At 40.0% G+C, this 22998-nt stretch overlaps 1 protein-coding gene across 2 annotated transcripts in view; it reads left to right on the top strand.

Moving 5' to 3' along the window:
• LOC148096852 (retinoic acid receptor beta-like) overlaps positions 1–22998 on the top strand; it is a 127349-nt gene that overhangs the window by 5452 nt on the left and 98899 nt on the right. The window contains exon 1 of one of the 2 annotated variants that reach the window (XM_087834674.1): positions 21870–22173. The exons of the other annotated variant lie outside the window; for it this stretch is intronic. Within the exon in view, the coding sequence (XP_087690800.1) occupies positions 22017–22173 (157 nt within the window). The 5' untranslated portion in view covers positions 21870–22016. Of the gene's footprint in view, positions 1–21869; positions 22174–22998 lie in introns of those variants that run through there. 2 annotated transcript variants of the gene reach the window in all.

Genomic DNA, 22998 nt, shown 5'->3' with positions numbered 1-22998 from the left:
TAGACTGTGGTACATAGAAAAAGAAGTACTGCCTCATTTTCAGACTTGATAGTGTCATTTTGGCAGATGACTATGGCAGATGACTATGTAGTGAATGTTGGTTTTTGTGAAGCATTAGAATATTCCAGATGTTAGAAATAGTTAATATGTATGGTAACCAATATAATAAAGGGAAAAAAAACATTACATCATTAAAGATCCGAAGGTATCTTTATATTATCAGATATTATCAATATCCCACATAGCAAAATTGGTATGGCCCGGACCTGGCCCACACAATGTGCTTACACATGGCCCACATACCGCAAAGAATGACGGCCATTTGGTGGCCCAGATCTGGTTTGCCAAAGGTGGCCCAGACATGGGCCAGCACAAGGCCAGTTGCAGACACACTGGTGGTCCTGTGCTGGCCCATGTGTGGATTACCTCTGGCAAAATTAATGTCCCTACTCATCTTTGTTGCCATGATCCCTGAGAGGAGCTTTAAATTTGTTTAGGGGCAGGTCATTGGCCGGTGGTCAGCCTTGTTCTGTCCTGTTTTAGCCAGTCGAGATGAGTACCTATTTCCAGCCCAGTTTTTTGTGCTGTCAACTATCTATGGAGTGTTGTTAACTTCTTCAGGATGAATCATGGTTTCACGTTTCTCTCCAGCTCGTGATGTTGACTGTGCATGTGGTCATAGGACACTTCTTCTTCCAGGTGTTCTTCCAGTATTGTTGAGTCTTAGCTCTGAGTGGGTCTGCCCTCGTATTATTGTCCCCTTGTAGCTTAGGGGAACACCCTGGAGGGATCTTTGGAGAACAGGCCGTTTATTCTCTTGGGCTCAGCTTCACTGGTGTATCTCTTCAGCTTAGTAATCAGAGCTGAGAGGCCTTCTTTTGCAATTTCTACAGCCTCAGTTAAGTCTGTAATCATTCTTGATCTTTCTCCCCAAATGTTTCCAGGAGTGCTGTTTGTGGCACATCTGAGCTCATTGATTTCAGAGAAACAGTAAGTGGAGATGTTGAGTAGAACTTTGCTCACATCTACAAGCAACTTCTCTAATAGGTAGCACACACACACACACACACACACACACACACACACACACACACACACACACACACACACACCACCACCACCACCACCACCACCAAAAATGAGCAAACAAACAAACAAATAAATAAAAACAGTAAGTAAGTTAATAACAGTAAAAAGCAACCAGTGAGCTTTGTTGTACTGAACATCGCCTGTGTGCTTTGTACTTCCTGTTGGCGGACCAAAGGTTTTTCATATTTCCTGTTTGCATCTCAGGGCCGAGCGAATCTGCTTCATAACTCGAAAGACGTGAGACTGAACCCAAATTTAGTTTTGAAAATTACACCAAAACACAAACAAAAACTTCTAGCCCAATTCTGCTTTCTCAGTGACTCTGGTGTCAGACATAAATATCCAAATGCACATTATAAGCGTTGTCTGCCTGCATAGTCTTCATGTTGATAAATCAAGCAAATGGCTCCTTTTTGCATGTTCATTAACAGGCACAACATGCACTCTTACAGATCCTCAACTATTCTTTGAATGGACTTTGACTGAAAGCTGGCCTTATTTAACAATGGCATTGTTATTCTCGGCCTGTAGCAGCTTGTCTAGCTGTCTGAGCGCTTATTTTCTACCCATTGAAGATGAAACAATGAAAACGCAGTTCTCAGAGATCTATTTGAATGTAGAGAACTGCAGCACAAAGCAGCTAGAGAGCATCTCATTGTTTGACAAGGCCAGCAGAAATCAGGCTTGCTTCTTTTTGGGTGGTGGGTGTTAAGGGAGTGGAGGAGGGGCTCTGAATCTATCACTAGGAGCAGATTTCATCAGAACAAAGAAAGGGAGGCTGCAGGAATTGTGAGGTGGGGCTGGAGATTCTCAATCAATCAATCAAGGCTTTATTTGCGACGTGCAGATTGCCCTGCAGTGAAATAGGACCCCCCCCCCCTCCCCCGACCTTACACACACAACACAGACATCACATGGTCGGAGATCGGTAGCGTTATAGAAAAACACTGAAATATACACTACAATGGGAAAGTATAAGAGGAAAAAAAGAGACCTCTACTCATGCTGGGCTCCTGGGAGGACAGCATGAGAACAGGAAACAAAAAAACTCCTCTGCACAAAAACTCCACAGCACAACATTATGGAGCACGTGACAAGCCACAGGGTCGGGTAGGGGGTGAGGAGTAATCCGAAGCAAACACAGCAGCCATCCTGCCTGGAGTCAAATACTGGCCACTGTGAACTTTCATGTGCTAAATTTTACTCACTTCTTTACGGAGCTTTACTACACTTAGTTTTACCGTAATCCCTCCAGAAAAGCAAGCACTTTGTTTCATTTCAGTTCATCTAGAAGGGGTAAAAGGGGTTTGGGAAATTAATGTGTGAAGCCATTTAGCATGCATCCATGAGTTGTCTGTATGAACCTACAAAAACATGAGGCACAGAGCCCAGGTCTGCACTCAGAGATAAGTTGGACGAATGTACACTGTCATTCACAGAGAGCCAATGTGCTTTACTCTGCTAAATGGGCTAGGGATACGCCACAAGATGAGGCTTGACTCTGAAATACACACAGAGATGATGGAAAACTATTTTTAATTTGCAGGTAAGATCTGGATAGCGTTGCTGTGTAACACGCGTAGAGTGTCACATTTGTGTACAGTTGCCACACATAGCAAGAGAGTTCTGGGCTAGAGTTTTCTGATCAGCTGAGGCCTTTTTGTGCAGAGTTTGGATGGCAGGCGTAGGTTATCCACAGAGATACATACTAATTCCAGATATTATGGTTTACTGGTGGTGGAATGTATCTCTGAGTTTTCACAGTAATAGATATGTTGCCTATCTCAGCCCTCTATTTTACGTAGGACGGGCTCCAGCCACACTGCAAGCCCAAGCTGGAAAAGCAATTAAGAAAACTAACAACATGTGTATAATTGTGAGAGTTTTGTTCACTATTCCCATGAGATCATCAGAGTTTGAGAATCTGTTTGAGAATATAAACTTTGTGAATGTTACCATACAAAGCTCCTCAATGACAAATTCACTCAAATGTTCTGAACCCTGCTGTCTCTACAGTTATCTGACATGCTGTGGCCTAAACACTCAGTCGCTGTCTTTACAGTGTACCCGCCTCTGTTGGACCCTTTCTGTAGCCTCTGGTCACAACCGAGAGCCAAACTCCTCAGTTACATCAGAACAGGGGTGTCAAATTTATCCGTGAGACAATTTCTTGTGTCGGTATGTAGGAACTGAATCTTCAGCCCTGCTGAGAATCCATGCAGGGTGGGAACTTTATTTTGATGGACAAACCGAGCGGCCAATCACATGCAAAGACAGACTGGGATCATACTCTGGCTCAGATGTTCTGTAGACAGCAAGCATAGTGATACAGGCCAGTGACAAAGGAAGAGGGGGAGCTGGATTTAAATGCTAGTGCGTTGGGGAAAAGTGAAGAAATGAGTGAAAACGTAACATGAGCAGCATCTGACTGCATTTCAACGATACTGAAGACCGAAAAGCTGAGTGCAGAACAAAATTAGGAGCTGACTAAAGTGATACCATTTTTATTTTCAGTCATTTTCCATTGTTGAGGACAAAAGGTTTCAAACTTGTCCAGGCGTGAAACCTCATGTGTGTTCTCCCCATGTAGTAGTAAATGCATAAAAATAAGGCTTTTATGAAAACGCTGAATAAAAAACTGCTTCCTTGAAAAAGAAAATGTACCATTAAGTATGAAATATTTCATAAAGTAAAGTATATACAAAGGCAGAGATGTAGCACAGAGCCATGGCTCAGCGTCTGAGTGTCTAAATGAGTCTCACAGGCCTGAATATGAATATATTATAAACATAAATTATATAAATATAAATTATAAAATATTGAAGTCATTTAAAATTCTTGACTCGTTTGATCTGCTGCTCAAAACAAACAAGCACGAGCAGAAATTGTGGACTTTTAACTGTATTTTCATAAGTTTTACAGCTTTCCCTGCTGATAAAAAACCTCCCTTATGGCCATTCATACTGCACAAAGTCATTAAACAAAACAAAAAAATGACAGAAAAGTTTCTGTTTTTCACTTTCTACTTTAGAAATGTCAGTTTTTTCTACAGTTTAAAAGAAAAGGACAGTCTGGGCAATGAGCTGCCAGAACGTTTTCTGTAATTTTACACATTTATTTCTTCAAATTTAAGTCCAAAGAGTCGTGCTGACACATTTCTTTATTTGTCACAGCAGCTTTTTCTTCACCGTGTTCAAAAACAGTTAAATGTGACTTCTTCACACTGACAGAAAAGAGTTGCACTGGTCCGGCCCCTTTAAGATCAAAGTGATGAGTTGTAAAATGACCCCTGCATTAGAGTGTGAATTCTTGAAACATGCAACTACTGGATCAGTTGTTGTTGTTAGTGCAGTGGTTTGGCTTAACACACAGCATTATCAGAAATTTGGTAAATAATATAATATAAATAAATAATAAATAAATAAATAATATAATATCACATATTGTCACGGCGAGTGGGATGAGCCATGTGGAGAAAATAAAGGAGGATCCAACTGCAGGCACTCGTGGAGGTGCGAAGGTTTACTGTAAAAACGGCAAACGGAACTGAAGATAATCTAAACTGGGAACAACTAAACTACTAAACATGAACAAGAACATGAACACGAAGGAGGGTGAGCTGAGGCATATGACGGTACACAGCAGGGAGAACACATGGAATGAAACACAGTAGATTTACAGACAGACCAGCAACTAGTGCACAGTTAGACACGACTTAAATAGACACAGGAGAACACAGGGAGATTACAAACAGGTGGGGAACACAGCTGGGAGTAATAGACAAGACGAGACAGGGGAAGCAAAACAGAATACACTGGTCGTGTCCAAATTCATGGGCTGCTTCCTCCTGAGGACGCATTTGTAGACCGATTACGTCACAGCGATGCGCCGAAGGCTGTACAAATTCGTAGACTCCTTCGAATGCAGCCGACAAATGCGTCCTCCTTTTCCCCGAATTTGAAGGATGGGTCGGGTGTGTCCTTCGTGGCCCACCATATCCCAGAATTCATAGCGCGGCCCAGCCAAACTCCAGTTTCCAACAATGGCGGCCGCTACTAAGTTTTAAAATTACTCTTACTAATCTTTCTGAGTCACAAAATAAACTTTTAACATATTTTCAGGCGAGAAAGTAGCTGTGTAAACATCAAATATCTGCTCGTTTATCAAGATATCGCATATTTGCAAAAGTGCTTTGACGTTTTTGGAGACGTCTGCTACCCACCAGCTCGATAGCTCGCCGGGAGCTCGAGGGTCACTGATGCGGCCGAGAACGGCACAACTCCCGGCACATCATTTTCAGATCACCGCGGAGTTTCGCTGCTCGGGTTAAACGTAATATATAAGTCACTTAGACAACCTAAAATGTTATTGTTGGGCTTTTTTCAGTGTTTTGTTTGTTCGTGAGTAAATCGGTTTGGCTGAGATTAAAGTTATTATATTAGATAAAATAAAACTTTATTAATCCCCCGGGTGGGTTCCTCCGGGATTTTCACACAGCTGAATAAACGTCAAACAGAAAACTGATTAAACAGAAGTGTGAGACGGTCGAGAATTTACTCCGGTGTCCTGTTATATTTTAGATAGCAAGGAGCAGACGGCCGAGTTTATTAAACTCCACCGAGACAGCGGTGACGCAGATCAGAAGGCGAGACCGTCCAATTTCACAGCCGTTTACTTCCGGCCTACCCGACCTTCTGAGGACCCGACCCACGTAGACCGCAAAGGCCGGGTCCTCAGGAGGATGCAGCCCATGAATTTGGACACGACCACTGACATCAGACGTGACCCTTCAAAGTAAAACAGGAAACAAGAGACAGACTAGACACTGAACTAAGCGTACATTAAACATGAGACGCAAAACCTAAGAACTAAGCTCTCACCAAGAATAACTGAAACATAGATTTATAATAATAATCGACAAAATAATAATCAGAAAATAATCCATAATACAAAAATAAACCAAAACATAAGACACTCAAAATGCTGGGTCAAAATTACCCAGAACCGTGACATATAAGCTACTTTATTCTTTTCATTTTCTACTTGGCTGCTGGTCCTGGCCTCCACCAGCAAATGCAACCCATAGACAGACAGGGTGGGGGTGGTTCATTAATAGAGTAAGATGGCTTCTCTGTTTCTGTTTGTTGTGCAGGCTTTGAAAGCCGCTAAGCCACACCCCCCTGGCTTCTGCAGAACAGTGGCAAAACTGCAGAGCTCTAACAATCGATTAGCAAACGCTGGATATTTGGCGTTGAGGTAACAAGACAAAGTTATAGACTGATTATAATGATGAGATTATACCAAATGAAGTTAAGGAAATGAATGCAAAGAAAGAATATTGATTGATTTTTACTAATACAACTTTTATAAAGAATGTCAGACAATTGTGCAGAAATAGTTTTTGTCATCAAGCAATTTTCTATAGCAGAGGTATTAAGTCCCTTTGGTTATGTATTTTTCCCATCAATTAAGTTAGATGACAGCTCTTACCCAGTGCTCTTTGTATACTCATGACTGTGAAATCCCTAGCAGAGAATGTACACTGCTTTTTGGCACAAGTTAAGCCACCTGCTGTGTTGCAAAGATCCTGTCATTTGATACATATGATACAATCAACGCAGTGTCCAAATGCATAGGTTGAAAGAGCGCTGCTCTGTGCTGTGTGTTAAATAGTAACATAACATAACAGCTGTTTCCAAACTGTTACACTTACTGACTCTTAAAAATAAGCTTACTGTGGTAGCGTTTTTCCTTTTCTTTCTTCTCATCTTTTTTAAGAGTTCACATGTAGAACTTTTAAAATCAGGTCGTGGACTTTCCTTTTCATATCTCCTTTTTTTTTTTTTACAAGATCAAAACTTCACTCTGATATTCAGATATTTTATTGTTTTAAGCCATTTTAATTTCCTGTTCTTATTAAAAATCTTTACATTTTTATCTGTACTGTGCATTTAAATGCATATAAACTTTTAAACAATTAAAATCACAATGTCATGGTGAGCCAAATTAAAGACAGGTGAAAAAACTGTAAGGAAGAAGAATTTTTACAAAGCAGCAAACTAGTGAGAAAAAAATGAGCACAGCAGAGGAAAGTTTCAATGTTAAAGCGGCGGTGACTGGATGTCAGGCACCATTTCGGCAGGCTTCTAGTCCATTGACCAGGAAGGCCCTTTTTAATTATTGTCCTTGGGGCGATCCCTGCTGTGCAAGACTTATTGGCGTAATCTGCCCCTCACAGCACCTTCATTATGATGTATGGACTCCAATAAATGCGAATGAGATGTGTGATAGCAGCTGATGAGATGGAAGTTTGCTTGTATTTAAAGGAGTCCATCTGAGTAACAGTTTTTAGATGTATAAAACTGTGTAAAAGGGTGTATACGAAGAGTGTGTGTTTGGAAGATGTAACACATGTAGCTGATGCCATTTCAAGAAGGTGAGATCATTTTTGATTTTGGCATCTCTATAGTCTATCTAATAGACTCCAGTTTGTGCATGTAAATGGAGAGTCCTCTTCACACACTGAGGTTAATTATGGAGTTCCACAGGGTTCAGTGCTAGGACCAATTCTGTTTACATTATACATCCTTCCCTTAGGCAGCATCATTAGAAGACATAGCATACATTTACACTGCTATGCAGATGACACCCAGCTCTATCTGTCCATGAAGCCAGATAACACACACCAATGAGTTAAACTGCAGGAATGTCTTCAAGACATAAAGACTTGGATGGCCACTAACTTTCTGCTTCCTAATTCAGATCAAACTGAGGTCATTGTACTCGGCCCTGAAAATCTTAGAAATAGAATAGAATAGCTCTTTATTTTCATTGTTACAAAAACAATGAAATTCAGTTTGGCATCTCTCCATGTTTGTGAAGTACACAATAGCATAAGTATTTACACAATAATACAGACAAAGTTACATTTACACAAGAAAGATATGTACAAGTACATACACCCATGCATGCATATATGTATATATACATATATGCATGCATACATATGTACACACACATATTTCCACATACACGCTCACATATATATACACACACATATACATATATATAATAAATATGGTATCTAAGCAGATTCTTACTCTGGATGGCATTACCTTGGCCTCCAGTAACGCTGTGAGGAACCTTGGAGTCATTTTTGACCAGGACATGTCCTTCAAAGCACATATTAAACAAATCTGTAAGACTGCGTTCTTCCATTTGTGCAACATCTCTAAAGTTAGAAATATCCTGTCTCAAAATGACGCTGAAAAACTAGTTCATGCATTTATTACTTCCAGGCCGGACGACTGTAATTCATTATTATCAGGAAGTCCTAAAAACTCCCTGAAAAGCCTTCAGCTAATCCAAAATGCTGCAGCAAGAGTCCTGACAGGGACTAGAAAGAGAGAGCAGATTTCTCCTGTTTTGGCTTCCTGTTAAATCCAGAATTCAAAATCCTGCTCCTCACATACAAGGTCTTAAATAATCAGGCCCCATCTTATCTTAATGACCTTGTAGTACCATATCACCCTATTAGAGCACTTCGCTCTCGCTCTGCAGGCCTACTTGTTGTTCCTAGAGTATTTAAAAGTAGAATGGGAGGCGGAGCCTTCAGTTTTCAGGCCCCTCTTCTCTGCTGTGGTTTTTGAGTTTTGTAGAGTTTCTACTGCCTTTTCTTTTGTATTGTTCTTGTTTAAGTTTGGTTCTTGTTATTTTTAAGTCTTTTATTATTTAGCTCCATTTGTTATTATTCCTCCCCTGCGTCGTATTATTAAGTTCTTGCTTTATTAGTCATAGAAATTACCATTTGTTTCTTTATCAATTAGTTTACTTCTTTCTTGTTTAGGACCTGTCAGCATTCTATCCTGTCTTCTATTGTCTTCTTGTTTCAGTTATTTTGTTGAAGTTTGCTTTTACTTAGTCGTTTCTCTCTTGTCTGTTGTGTTTAGTTTTACTTCCTCCTTCCGTGTCATTGATTGGATTCACCTCTACCTTGCCTTTGTCTTTGTTCTTTGTCTGAGTATCTCTTATCATCCCCTGTCTATTCCTGCCCCTGTGTTTAGTGGATTTAGTTTTGACTTTTGTTTTGGGGGTCCCAAATCACAACGCGTGAAATATATGTGGAAAAAAAACCCAAACTCATATGATTCTGAAGAGTTTTATAAACACAACTTCCTTTCTTTGTCTGAACAACTTCATGGGCTCCTAAAATGTGGGATAAATAATAGGATTCAGGTTTAAAATATAATAAATTATTTGTACAACATTGAATATCTTTCCTTTGTGTCTCATGACTTGAATGAGCCTGTGCTATTTTCTTACTGTACCTGATGCTTGTGAGTTCTTTTATTCAGGCACATAGAAAAAACCCAACAGTGACTGAAAAGTATTGATTTTTCCAGCACTGCCCTGTGCCGTACGTAGATTAAGAAATGCCAATACAAGTATTCCACTCTGACTCTCTGGTTCATGTCAAGTTCACTTGTCATTTTCGATAATTCTGACAAGCTCAAGATGCTTAACCATGATGTAGTTAGCAATGCTGGGTGGCCCTCAGGGTTTCTGATTGAATTAGCTGTCTGTGTTCTGCCATTTGGTACTAGTCTGAAGAATCCCCAACACTGAGATGGGAGAGGCACCCCTTGAACCAAAATGTACTAATTTATAGTACTCATTGAGATGCAGTAACCAGTGTTTTCACTGCCCAGTAGTTGGATACAGTTTAAAAGTCAACTGAGCCAAAGCTAACCAATCAAATGACATGGTTATCCACAGCATATCCCTGCAGAAAAAACCCACGGTAGCATTGATGATGGTTCTTTTCCATTGAGATGTCTTTATGTTAAGTTATGGTAATTTGTATGCACAATAACTAGACCGCCAAACAAAGGAAGGTGCATGGAAAACTTTCATCATATCATTTACACCAAATGTCCGTCAAAAACAAATGTACAACAGATTTTTATGAATCTGATTTTTTATGAATAGTACTTTCCAGATTTGTGTATACTATTCCTTTAAGACTTGAGATCTGTTTTATTTAAAGATATTTGCTGGTAAGTTGTTTTCTGGAGTTTTTGCAATTTGTTGGTTACTACGTTCTCGTTTTTGTCCCATTTAATGTGTTTGTACATAAAGGAATGTGATTGCCAGTATATGTATGCATTCATATCTGAGACAGCTATCAGTAGAAAGAGAAAAAGGAGGGAGAGATTAGGCGACTTTGTGTGCTAATCCCTGTGAAATCATTGCCCCAGGGGTATAAGGTGGGGAGATAGGAGAGTGCTCCACTGATCAGAGAGGCTGTGGCTCACTGTGTGAAGCTGTCTGTATCCTCAGTAATCTCTCCCCAAGCCACAGAGAAGACTGCTTGAATGATAGGCAGCTTCCCTGTCTGCAAAACCAGACTTCTGCCTGTAAAACTGTTCATTACAGCCGGGACTGTGAAGACTACAGCGGAGTTAGGGAGGTGAGGGCTGAGGTGACGCATTAAGGAGAAATTTGATTTGGCTGTGAAATAACCAGGGATATCAAAAATATGGTTTTCATGGTTTCGTACAACGGTTTGGAGATATTGTGACCATGCATACATGAGGCAAATAATGTTGATTGTAGTCTGCATGTCTGTGGGTCTAAAAGGGCGAATTTAAAACCAGTGTTGATGAAATCATTATTAGACTTCTTGGTTAGAAAATCTCCGGGTGAGCTGGAGTCTTCCTGGTCAGCAGTGGTGAGGACCTGCCAACAGCAGTCAGAGAAGGCCTGAAACAGGAAGCCTGGTCTTGGATGTTGAGGTAACTGTTGGAATAAATTTCATTCACATCAAAAACTGGTCATTTGTTAAATTCTCCAATGCCAGGGTATTCATGAAAGGTAGCAAGCTGCAATTTGAAATTCAACTTGTTGTTTGACAACTTTAGCCACTAAAAGTATTTTCATGTTCTATTTTGTAAGAACAAAATGTCAAAAAAGAATAATAATAATTTTTTAAACATACTATAATAAAATGACAACCTTGGCATGTTATTACCTTTTTATTTTTTAGCTACAAGTATTTAAGCTAGATTTGGTTAGCTTAATTTAACTTGGGTTAGCATACAGCCAGGCCGTGACCTCAGATAATTTATAACTTAACATTAAGATGCAACACAAACAATTCTGCAAAGCTGTATTTTTAAAAGTACAAACAGGAATATTGTGTTAGCAATGCCACATGTTCACTTTATTTATTGTTATTCGATTAGCTATTCACAAGCTACATTGTCCAAGCTCGGGTCCTCTACCAGAGGCCTGGGAGCTCGAGGGTCCTGCAGTATCTTAGCTGTTCCCAGGACTGCACTCTTCTGGACAGAGATCTCCGATGTTGTTCCCGGGATCTGCTGGAGCCACTCGCCTAGTTTGGGAGTCACTGCACCGAGTGCTCTATCGACATTTCCATGTGTATGCACACAGCAAATAATTTTTTTTACAACTTTAAGTAAAGTGCAGTAACATAATATATAATACATATACTGGACACAGAACTTTTTTCTGTGAATATCTTGGAATCCCCTTGGCAGAGCTGAAAACACAACATCAGGGTTTTATGGACAAATTAGTACATTTATTGATTTTTTTCTGAAATGATAGCTTCTTCTTTTTGAACATCTTTTAAATGTTTTTAAATCACATGCAAAGGTGATCAATGCCAAGAGAATAAATAGAGTTTATTTCCATACTATAGCACTATATCCCTTTATTTTATAAAAATAACTTTATAAAACTGTTAAAGAACCAATTGTTGACCATAATAGATCAATTTCCACAAAAAGGTTTGGTTCTATCACAGTTTGAAATGTTGCTGTCATGATAGCTAAAACCACAGCTATCATGAGACATGAGCCAAGTAAATATGGACCTGTCAAAACAACACCTAAAACCTTCTCTTATAGGACAGTGGATGTAGCAAATGAAAAATTAATAGTGTTTTGCTCACCATTAAAATACACAAAAGTAAACTAAAAACAGATTAAAACATTAACAATTTTGTAAGAAAGCCTTTGCTGTAGGGCTAAATGAGAAAATTGTCTTAGATGGATTCGATTGCATTGTGACACAGAAAATACGCTCATACACATGCATATGGTGACAAGCAGATACACACACGCCCTCACAAATTGGAAATGAAAATGATCCATCAGCCAGTGTTTGGGAGACAGAAAAGTAAACAATTTAGGCAGTCACATTAAGACACTTAGAAGTGTAATTACTGCTCCTCCATCGACCCAGATTTCCAGCAGGGGACCCATTGCTGAATGTACTTAGGTTGTTAGGAGTAAATGAGCTCTCTTTATTGCATTCTCGTTTCTAATGGGTCTCTCTTCTGCACCTCTGGCCAGCGGTACACATCTTTAACCACTCACAATCAGCCCTCACAGTCATTGTTTATAACCTATTGTCTTGTACAGAGCAAACAGTAATGTGCATTTAACTTGAAATACGCTGGCAGGGGAGCTTTGTGCTTACTTTAAGTCCAGTGTGGAGGTTGAACTGTGTTTGGTTGACAAATATGGTGGAGAATGCCATAAAATATTGCAAGAAGTAATTTTTCCCAGAGGATAGAGCCCATGGTAGTGCTATTTCCTGAGTCTCTTAGTGCTGCCAACAGGTTAAGAAATTGTTCAGGAAAACATTGAAGCATTTTTTAGACGACATTTGATCATCAAAGTAATGACGTACCATCTACAAAGTACTCAATCTTTCAGTCTCCAGTCGATCTTTTTGAGTTAAGTTCAATAACTTCCTCTAAATCATCACCATCTCTATTAAACCCCATCCCTGGAAGACTACTCAAAAAAAGTCCTGCCATTAATTAATGTTTCAATATTAAATGTGATCCATCTGTTTCTATTAGTGGGCTGAATACCGTGGGCCTTTAAGGTGAAATTTTAAAACATCCAACTGATCATCTGCAGAGGAGTTTCAGTCGGGATTCAGAATTTAGTACTGAAGCAACATTAGTGAAGGTTTTTTAATTATAGGTACTGTGCTACAGTGGTTTGAATTATATTTGTCTAATAGACTCCGGTTGGTTCATGTTTTGGGGGAATCGTCTTCACACACTAAGGTTAATCACAGAGTTCCATGCTGGGATCATTTCTATTGATATTATACAGCCTTCTCCAAGACAGTATTATTAGATGGGATAGTATACGTTTTCCTTGCTATGTCAGTGATTCCAGGCTGTATCTGTCTGTTGTGGCCATTTTTGTTGAATGTTTATAAAACGCAATTTGTATTCATTTTTGTTTTTTCTTTAAAGTTGTAAGAATATGCTGACCTAGTTTTGTTATGTAAATTTGTAATTCATTTTATTGGAAAAGTTTTTGGAAAGTGATTGATTTATTGGCTTATGGACCCTCCCATTTATCAGGGGATTAAGAGCACCATGGAGGGGTGTGGTAAAGATGGTTTTTTGTTTTCCAAATGTCTGATGGGAAGACGGGAGGGTTAGAAAATGATTTTCTGACCACTTTTGAAGTTGTTAAAGCAAATTGAGTTAACTTTCGTTTAATTTTAAGTTTTAAGAAGTTATTTGGTTGATTTTTCTTTTTAATTTTCCACGAAATAAACACCATATGATTTTTAAACAATGGAGTCAGAAGTGCGTTCTAAAACAAACCTCCCGTTGCCACCCACGGCCTTTTCTTGGACTTTTTTGGTGTTTGGAACATAAAAGGCCGTGACACTGTCTATGAAGCCAGGTGACACATACTACTTAGTTAAACTGCAGGAATCTCTGAAAGACATTAGGACCTGGATAGGCTCTAATCTCCTGGCCTAAAAGTCTTAGAAACGTAGTGTTTAACCAGATAACTACTCTGGAAGGCATTACAGTAAAAATGTAATCTTGGAGCCATTCTTGACAAGGACAGTGCACATAATCAATAAATACTGTGCAATTGTGAAGAAAAACATTCCTAAAAGTCTTAAAATTACAAAATTAGAAACACCTCAAAGCGGGAGACATGAAAAACATTATGTACACTTATGTTGGATAACAGAGTTGGGGGGGAGTTTCTTAGATCCCTTTTTTTTTTGCCGCTTGTCCCGTTTGGTTCTTTTGCCGTCAGAATTATTGTCTGAAGGCCGAGAAAGATGCCCAACCGATTTACTTTACCGAGTGCACCATCCCGGCCGTATTGGTCCATTTGATTGACCTTTGTTTTTATTGTTTATTTATTTCATTTTCAGTTCTTACATACGGGACAGACATGACTGGGGGAAAGGAAAGGGAGAAAGAAGTAGAGGGAGGGAAAGAAAAACCTGGATCGAGCAAAAATACAAAAGGAAATGGGAAAGGTGAAAACTAAACTACAACCTAAACTGGGTGAACTAGGACTAGACACAAGAACCTGTAAAAATGAACATGGTGTCATGGACATTAAGTTATTCTAGCTCATTTGTTATTATATTACCCTTGTGTTGAGTCTCCCTTGGCCTTCATGTGTTTATGTCTGTGTGTCTTATGTTGTCAAGTTCATGTTGTCGTTTCTGTCATCTTCCCCTGTACTCGGGCTCCCTGGTTCGTGCATCCGTTATGTGTCATGTCTGTGTGGCTCTTGTTGTCTAGTTCGTCTCCGTGTTTCCTGTTTTATTTTGAAAGAGTCTGTTCTTTGTTCACTGCATTTACTTTACTCTTTTCTGTGCATCATTATGTATATCCAAGTCAACTGTTTCCTCATGTGTCTCCACTTCCCCTGATCGCCTCGTGTGTGTTTAAGTCCTCTGTTTTCTGAATGTCATTGTCAGATCGTCTGTTATCCCACCATTGTCATTGTTATAGTCTTAGTCATAGAACTTCATAGTGTTTGTTTCTCAGTGTTTTTTAGTTTGCTTAGGGTTCCATGTTTAACTCCTGCTATCATCCAAATAAACCTTTCTGTTTAAACCTGCAACTACTCGTCCACATCTGCTTTTGGGTCCTGTTTCAAAAAACACACCGGCGCACCCCACCGTGACACATGGAAGAAACTGAGACTCGATTGTCTCATTATGAGCATGCCCCGACATCGTCAGGCATGCATACAAGCATGTGGGAGCCACACAAACTACCATTGTGCTCGAAACATATTTCAGCAAAATGCTGCATCACTTTTTTCGGGGGTCTTCAGTGGCCCGTCCAGAACGTTTTCATACAGTGGCCACTAAAATTTTGGGTGGCACAAAAAAGAATCTCCAGTTTTATTATGCTGTTGTCAAATAAAGGGTTACTTGAAAAATGTGGCAAAAAAGAGAGAAGGAAAAAAATTGTCTAGTTAATTTCCTGCTATTAAAGTTGATATCACTGAAAATAGGTTCATATGAAAACCGAATAAGATTTTTAAACCCATAATAAACAGTCATGTTAGAATTATTGCATACGTAGGACAGTGCTGCCAGAGGAGGAGGAAAAATTTGGTTTCCTTGTTTTTGACTCATAATTTTGTACTTTAGTTTAATAAAGCCATCTTCTAGTTTATCTCTTCTGTTTCCAAGTCTTGCATTTGGTTCCCACTCTGTCAGCCACACAGCTTTGGCATCTGCTGTGTTTTCGAGGTGTTGCTTAAATTTTTGGAGCAGCGTATAGTTCCTGTTATTGGCCAAGTTTCTGTTGTAACCTCTGTGAGGCTGCATTGATCTGTGGCAGTTTGACATTAGTTCATTTTTGCTCTCTTTCATAAAAAAGTTTCTGATGTGTGCGTCAAGAAATGTTTCGGGTCTGGAGCCGAGCTTCTCTGTTTTTATCAGATGAACAAAATAAACACAATGAGTCATCAGAGCACAGACGTCCTGAACTTCATAGCACATGAAACGTGAAGTAAACACAAACCATGTAAAAGGAAATATAAAGTATTCCAACTCTTCATTACTTCTAGTAGTCATGTAACTAGAAGTCATTTTGTTGGCACATTTGCCACAACACCGCTCTTCTTGGACCGCACAAATCATCCATCCATCCGTCTTATTCCACTTATCTGGGACTGGGCCCAGGACACGGGGGCAGCAGCCTGAACAGAGAAGCCCTGACCTCCCCCTCCCCGGCCACCTCTTCCAGCTTGAACACCAAGGGGTTCCCAGGCCAGCCGAGAGATATAACTTCTCCAGCGTGGACAAATTATATAAAATCTATATGCACCAGATAACACTATACTGTGTGAGATTTCATCAAAACAATTCTAAAAATTGAATTTCCAGCCCTTTCCCCATCTGTGGATCCAACCACAACCATCTTCAAATGTTTATTTTGATCCCAACTGCAGACCTGCAAAGACCATCCTGACTCTGTCTTACTTCGTCACCACACTGCAGGCTTGACAGAATCTGCACACAGACAGGCATACCAACAGCTGCTGTGGCTCAGGTGATAAAGTGCATTGTCTATCGATTGGAAGGTCATTACATTGAGACCCGAGTCTCCAGTCCACAGGCAAAAGTATCCTGGGGCAAGATGCTGAATCCCAAATTGGTTTAGTTTCACTCCGTATCAGTTTGAAGCTCAACGGTATAATTTCATGTACTGAAATCGTGCTTAGGCACGATTCATGAGTGGAAAATTACTTTCCTGCTTCATGCAGGTTCAATTAAATTAACAATAGATTAAGTGCAAATGTAACTAAATATAGCTGTGTGAACGGGTTTTGACCCATGGATGAATTGTGACTACCAAACTGACTAGTTCTCATAAGTAGTTTATAAAATAAGGATTTCTTGTGGAGAAAGTAGCGCCTATACGTCATTCTGACACTGAAGCAGGTAAGTTCTCCAGTTTCCTCCTTGTTGGTTGTGCAGAAGCTGAAAACATCAGCTGCTGTATGCATGTTCCCTTGAGGCTGTCAGACTTTATTCTTCCTTATTAAATGATCAGCTACACTGCTTATAGTCACAGTAGAGTGAGTTTTGGCAACAGCCATGAACTGCGGAGCAGTGATGCCAAAAAGTGGCTTATCTTGATGGATGGGTTCATTATCACCTTCTAATTACAGGTGGATTGTCAAATGTATTCATTACTTGTGCTGACCGGGGTTGTGTGAATGTGTGTCCAGGAGTTAGTGTTACACCTGCTGAACTCCAAGGGGTCAACTCGTGTGTGTTGGGGAGGGGCTTGGGGTGGGACTGGGTTCCAGGGGGTTTTGTTTCAGCTTTGCTGTAGGCTCTGTGCAATATTCATGAGTTATGTGGGGATCAGTGTGCTGTGTGCTGCGTACCACTCAAACTGGTTCTGCCTCTGAAACTGCCTCACTTACTCTGTGATCTATCTATCTATCTGTCTATCTATCTATCTATCTCTGTTTTCCTTGTAAATCAAGTAAAACTATACCAGAGAAGTGGAAAAATCAATTTTATCAGCATTTAGAACAAACGCCTTAATCTTTTTTTCAACAATCTTGACTTATAAACTTATAAAGTTTGGAGATTTGCTGTAGATAAAACCAATGTGGTTCCAAAAACACTAGAACATTTCCCATAATATGACTCTAAAGTATTTCTTTATAAGCCCCACTGGTGACTGTTTGTTACAGATATGGCCATGCCCTGCAGAGCCACAGATAACTTTGCTTGTTTATACAGGCTTCACAGGCTGCACGGTGCCTTTCATAACGACTGTAATGATGAAGATATGTGATATGAATAGATAGAGTGTCCTTGTGTCAGATCTAGTTGAAAACTTGAGACTCGTTTTCTGCTCTTCGTGGTTTTCTCATGGTGTCGGGTAGCAAATTAATGGTGTTAGTTTAGATGAATGAGTATCTTCTTTTGACACTTGATTTTAATAAGGCTTAAGCATCCAAATATGTATGTAATATTTCTGCTAGACAAAGATTTAGAAATGGGACAATTCTGGAATAAACCAGTTTGGCTGGTTTATTTAAACCAGTGGAAACCAGCAACCCAAAAAAGAATTTCTTGCTGTTTGGACCTTTATGTTAAGGTGCAAGCACCAAAGGTAAGTGGACTCTAAAGCATGACCAAGTTGAGACTAGATAGTAGTGCAAATGTATTTACTTTGCACAAGAAGTAGAGAACTTGCAACACTTAATGGTTTGCACTGGGAAACTATGTGCCAGAGAACACGGGCATGAGCTTCAGAAGGCAGAACCTGAGCCTGGGATGGCGGTCCACTGGGAGAGAGGTGATGGGTGTTAAATCCCGAAAATGTACATGGGTAAAATAACAGTTCCAAGTGTTGTTAAGATTAATGTTCAGGTGTACTTGTGAATAGTGGTCCAGGAGGGGTGGACTGGTTCACTCACAGGAGATCGTAGGCAGGAGGGCAAGCAGGTGGTGGAGCGCAGGGTTTTCCAGGGGCGATTTCTAATGGAGAACCAGCTCAACAAAACAGATGAGGGAATACAAAGACAGAGATTGCTCAGGCCCACTGGGAGAGAATCTGAAACAGGGAGCAAAGAGGCCTCAGAAGACAGGAATATTTAGCACTGGGGGCCCTGACACCCAAAGTGCTTCAGACTACAAGGCACATTTTCAAACACAGCACTTTTATCTACTTTACATCCATGAAAATTTCAAATCACCAATCACCTTACATGTGTCTTTGGAGGAAGCCAGAGAACTTGGATGAAACCCAAGCAGGCATTGAGAGAACATTCAAACTTTCACACAGAACCAGAACTAACCAAAGCAGGAGATTTAAACATGAGACATTACCATGATGCAGTAGAACCAACCACAGCAGCAGCATGAAAGATCTCCTCTGACACAACCCAAGCAAATATATCACAATGTGCTGGTGTGGAACAGGCAGGAATAATACAATCACAGGAATCAATAACAAGAATGATATCGACCAAACTTATACACAAAAAAATCAAAGAACTTTTTTTTTACTAGAGCAACTGTAGAAACAGGAGGAAACTGACATTCACTAATGTAAACCAGGAGATCAAACCACAAAACAGAGATGATGAGAATCAGAGACGTTTACAAGAAAATACAATTCTGGTTTTAGGTGTTTGTTTCGGTGTTTGTCTGTCAGGTAGAGCCTGGTGGCCAGCAAAGAATATCACAGTAATTTAGTCTTCATTTGGAACCAAACACAGGCACAGGGAGAGTAATTATTAGACAGAATATATTGAGCTCAGTTTAGAAAGCAGCACTTCTTGTCTAATTAGCACTTGATGCTATTTAAAATAAAATATTTACAGTCTTGAGCCACTTAACTTTGATCTATAAATCATTAAAACATCAAAAGGCACCGAACTAGGTGAATAAACTAGTGTTGTACCTACACCTACACACCTACACAAAACCAAGTCTACCTTCAGTCTGGTCGCAAAATCACAAAATTTGTTCTCATTTCTTTAGTTGAATTTCCAAATTTCCAAAAATATCAAGGTTTGAGAGACATGCAATTGTATCTCTGAACCAACGAGGTGATTCCCACAGAGCTATCAGCCGAAACATTTGTCAAACCTCGATGTGGTGTGGGATTTGTCCTTAAAGAAATGTAAGAAAACTGTGGATGTGTCTGTAGCATATATATGTCTATAAACAGTATCTAAAAGTCACGTCCTTAGGAAATGGGGGTAAAATCCCAGCAAAGAGTCTCAATGGAAGAGAGAATTGAAATGAGCTATTTCACACACGTACTGGACTGCAACTTGTTTTAATCATTCATTAATCCAAAGTGGACATTTTGGGTTCAAATTATTGTTTATATGTACGGTCTAGGTTAGGGAAGAAGTACATCAGTGAGCGGTTTTATCCATCTGTAAAACACACCTTAGGTGTCGTCATGGTTTTTTGGGGACCTTATAAAGTTAAAGGTATTGGAACAGCTTCATTTTTCCAAATTACAGTGATCCCAAACACTGCAAGTGCAGTAAAAGCATACCTGCATAGAAAACATACACATGGGAACACGATCAGTCATGGATTGGCCTCGTGAAAGCCTGTACCTAAACATTATTGACGTAGTGCAGGATCATCTTAACAAAGATTGGAACAAAAGGCAGCCAACTCAAAAAAACCCTTTGAAATTCCCCTCATGAAGCCCACAGAAGTACTTCTGTTCCTTTTTAGAAGACTTACCTGCAAACCTGAACGACCTTCAGGTACCATCTCAGCTACCAGCAGGAACAGCAGACAATAACAAAATGCACAAATGGAGAAAAAGGAAGAATTAGAGCAAAGGTGTGTGCCAATCATGTGAAAAACGATTCACTGTTACCTCTCCAGTGGTCACGATGGTTTTTGTTTCCTAACTGAAGTTTATCTCTCTTTGTGTTTGTGATCAGCAGCTGTTCCCTTAATGTTGTTTTGAGGATTTGTGTATAAGATTCCCCCTCATGCATATTCCTAAATGTGCGAGAGGGCAAATAATTTATGTTGATTGATTCTCCCATTCGTATGATTTCATGTTTGAAAACAGATAAAGATTCATCAGCCTGGAAGATCAACAGTCAGATGAATCATGTTGTCAATAACAGATCATAAGAAACTGATGCTGTGTGAAGATGCTATACTAAGAACCCTTTAAATAAGGAAGATTCTCGAAATAATACATTTGTTCCCTCAGCATGTAAGCCTGTCGGCTTAAACGTGTTTTGTTGGGAATGATTCATTTCTTGGAACGGCAGCTGCGCTGTAGCCAAAATAAATAAGAGTATTTAGAAGAACCCTCAGTAAAGTGGTTCAAAATATTATTCTAAAGTTTAATTTTTTATTTTATTTTTTGCTTTAATCTGCTATTTTAAAATTAAGTCAAAGCAACTTAAATCTGTATTCTGGGTCTCACTGAAACTCATGTTTTAATTATTCAGATATTAAATGCTACCAACATTGTCAATATGTTTAGTATATCGATATAACAACAAAGTCAGCAGTTTTCTAAAATGTTGCAAATCACAGGTCACAGTTTAGTTTATAAGCCCTTTATATTTTTTTACTAATGCGCACAACTGTGAATATGCTTATTGTTGTCAGTGAAACACATGGTTTTCATGTAAAACAAGAACAAGTATTGTTTTTTTAATTCAAAAATAAAAGATAAATAAAATGACGATAAAGTTCTTATCACTAATCAAATAAATAACATGACCTCACGACTGATCCCATGGTCCAACCTTCATCAACAGTGAGCGTCGTGCGTAAAAAGCAATATGCCCATCACAGCCAGAGAGATGTGAGTGCTGATACTGTATAATGACTAATAACAATAATAACAATAATAATAATAATACAATTGATAATAATAACGACAATAAAAAACCTCGTTTCAAATGTTAGGGACAGCTGCGTGGGTCTTCTTTCCCAACTGAAGAAAGTATTATTTTCCCTGCGTTTCTTCACTTCGCCTTGTTCCGCGCTGCGGAGCTGCAGTGATGTCAGCCTGCCTGGGTGATTTGAAGGTCAGCCGCCTCGGAAGGGTTCATACAGAGTTCACCGGCATATATTAAGCATTTCAATCTTTCACTCTCTGTGGCAAAACTAGTTGGAAATGAGTTGCGCGGGGGGGTGGATAACCCATTCGTCATCGCAGAGGAAACGTGAGCTTTTAAACGCCGTCCGTGGTTCTTTTTTATTATTATTATTATTACAAGAGACAAATTCTCCTGTTCGCGCGTGTTTTACCACCGCTCCCAATGCGAGACGGGGCGATTTCCAAAAAACAGGTCGGATTATTGTTATTATTATGGAGTCTTCAGAGGTTCGCGGCAGGGCGGAGAGTAGACTCGGTGCAAGAAATGAGGATTTAGAAAAAGCGGCGGAGCGTTTCGGACTGAAATAATTAGTGATTCCAGTGCGGGACGAAGGAGAAGAGGAACGAAATCCGCCGTGCCAAGGAGAGGGGGAGGGAGGGGGAGAGGAGTTCGACGGAGTTGCTTGCGCTTATGTCGGCGATTTTTATCCATCACACACAAGAGTAGTTGAACGAAGAGCCTCTTATCATGTTTGACTGCATGGACATGCTCACCGTAAGTCCCGGACAGATGCTGGATTTCTACACCTCCAGCCCGTCCTCCTGCATGTTGCAAGAGAAGGCTCTGAAAGCATGCATCAGCGGACTGGCGCATAGAGAGTGGCAGCACCGCCGGAGCGCACACTGTAGGTCCAACTTCTCCACATTCTGTCGTATTCATGCTGTCGTTCTTGTGCTTATTGTTTCGCTTTGAGTCGCAGAGGTGAGCTCGGAATAATCATACAGGCAGAGTCCGGCATCTGTTCACAACAAGTTCTAATGAAAGGGCCTGCAGGTGGCAAGAGTGACAGTGGTAAACACGATGGAAACTGCTGGGTAATTATTTGAGAGTTTTACGCTGCCGCATAATTAAATCTTCCGAAAAATAAAAAAGTATTAAAGATTCAAAGGGAGACCATTTGTGGAGCATCTTTGGAGCAAAATCAAATGTTTAGATGATTAAAAACAAAGAAAAAGTCTCCGAGCGCCTCACGTGCTTCCCAGCAGAGCCGATCTACTGAATGAATGCTGATGGCTTCCAGCAGTTCAGTTCAGAGAGCAGCGCCCTAGCTGGAGGAATGTAGACCGTAAACACGGGCGGTGTTTCCACACCTCCCTCCCCGGGCTGCACATGACAGGAGGGGGCGGCCTGGCAAACCGCGACTTACGTCCTCTGACACTAATGTAGATAAACGAGCGACTTCATTGACTTCAGCGGCAGCTCGCTGCTGGAACACGAGCTGACCAAAGCTGATGAAGGATTGTGTGATAGTTTTTATCCAGGAGACCAAGTGGACGCTTTAAGAGTGCTGCGTGTACTGTTGACATAAAGAATAAATGTAAGATTTAACAGTCCACTGTGTCCTAATTATTATTATTATATCCCGTTTTATGAATTATGACTCGTTATTTAAGATAAGATAACCTTTATTGGTCCCACACGTGGGAAATTTTTTATTTGTGGATCTGTT

Source organism: Neolamprologus brichardi, chromosome 22 (assembly GCF_056152115.1).
Source record: "Neolamprologus brichardi isolate AB-2024 chromosome 22, ASM5615211v1, whole genome shotgun sequence".
Taxonomy (NCBI): domain Eukaryota; kingdom Metazoa; phylum Chordata; class Actinopteri; order Cichliformes; family Cichlidae; genus Neolamprologus; species Neolamprologus brichardi.
Note: the sequence above shows the minus strand (reverse complement) of the source record. Positions and strands in the feature narration are given on the sequence as shown.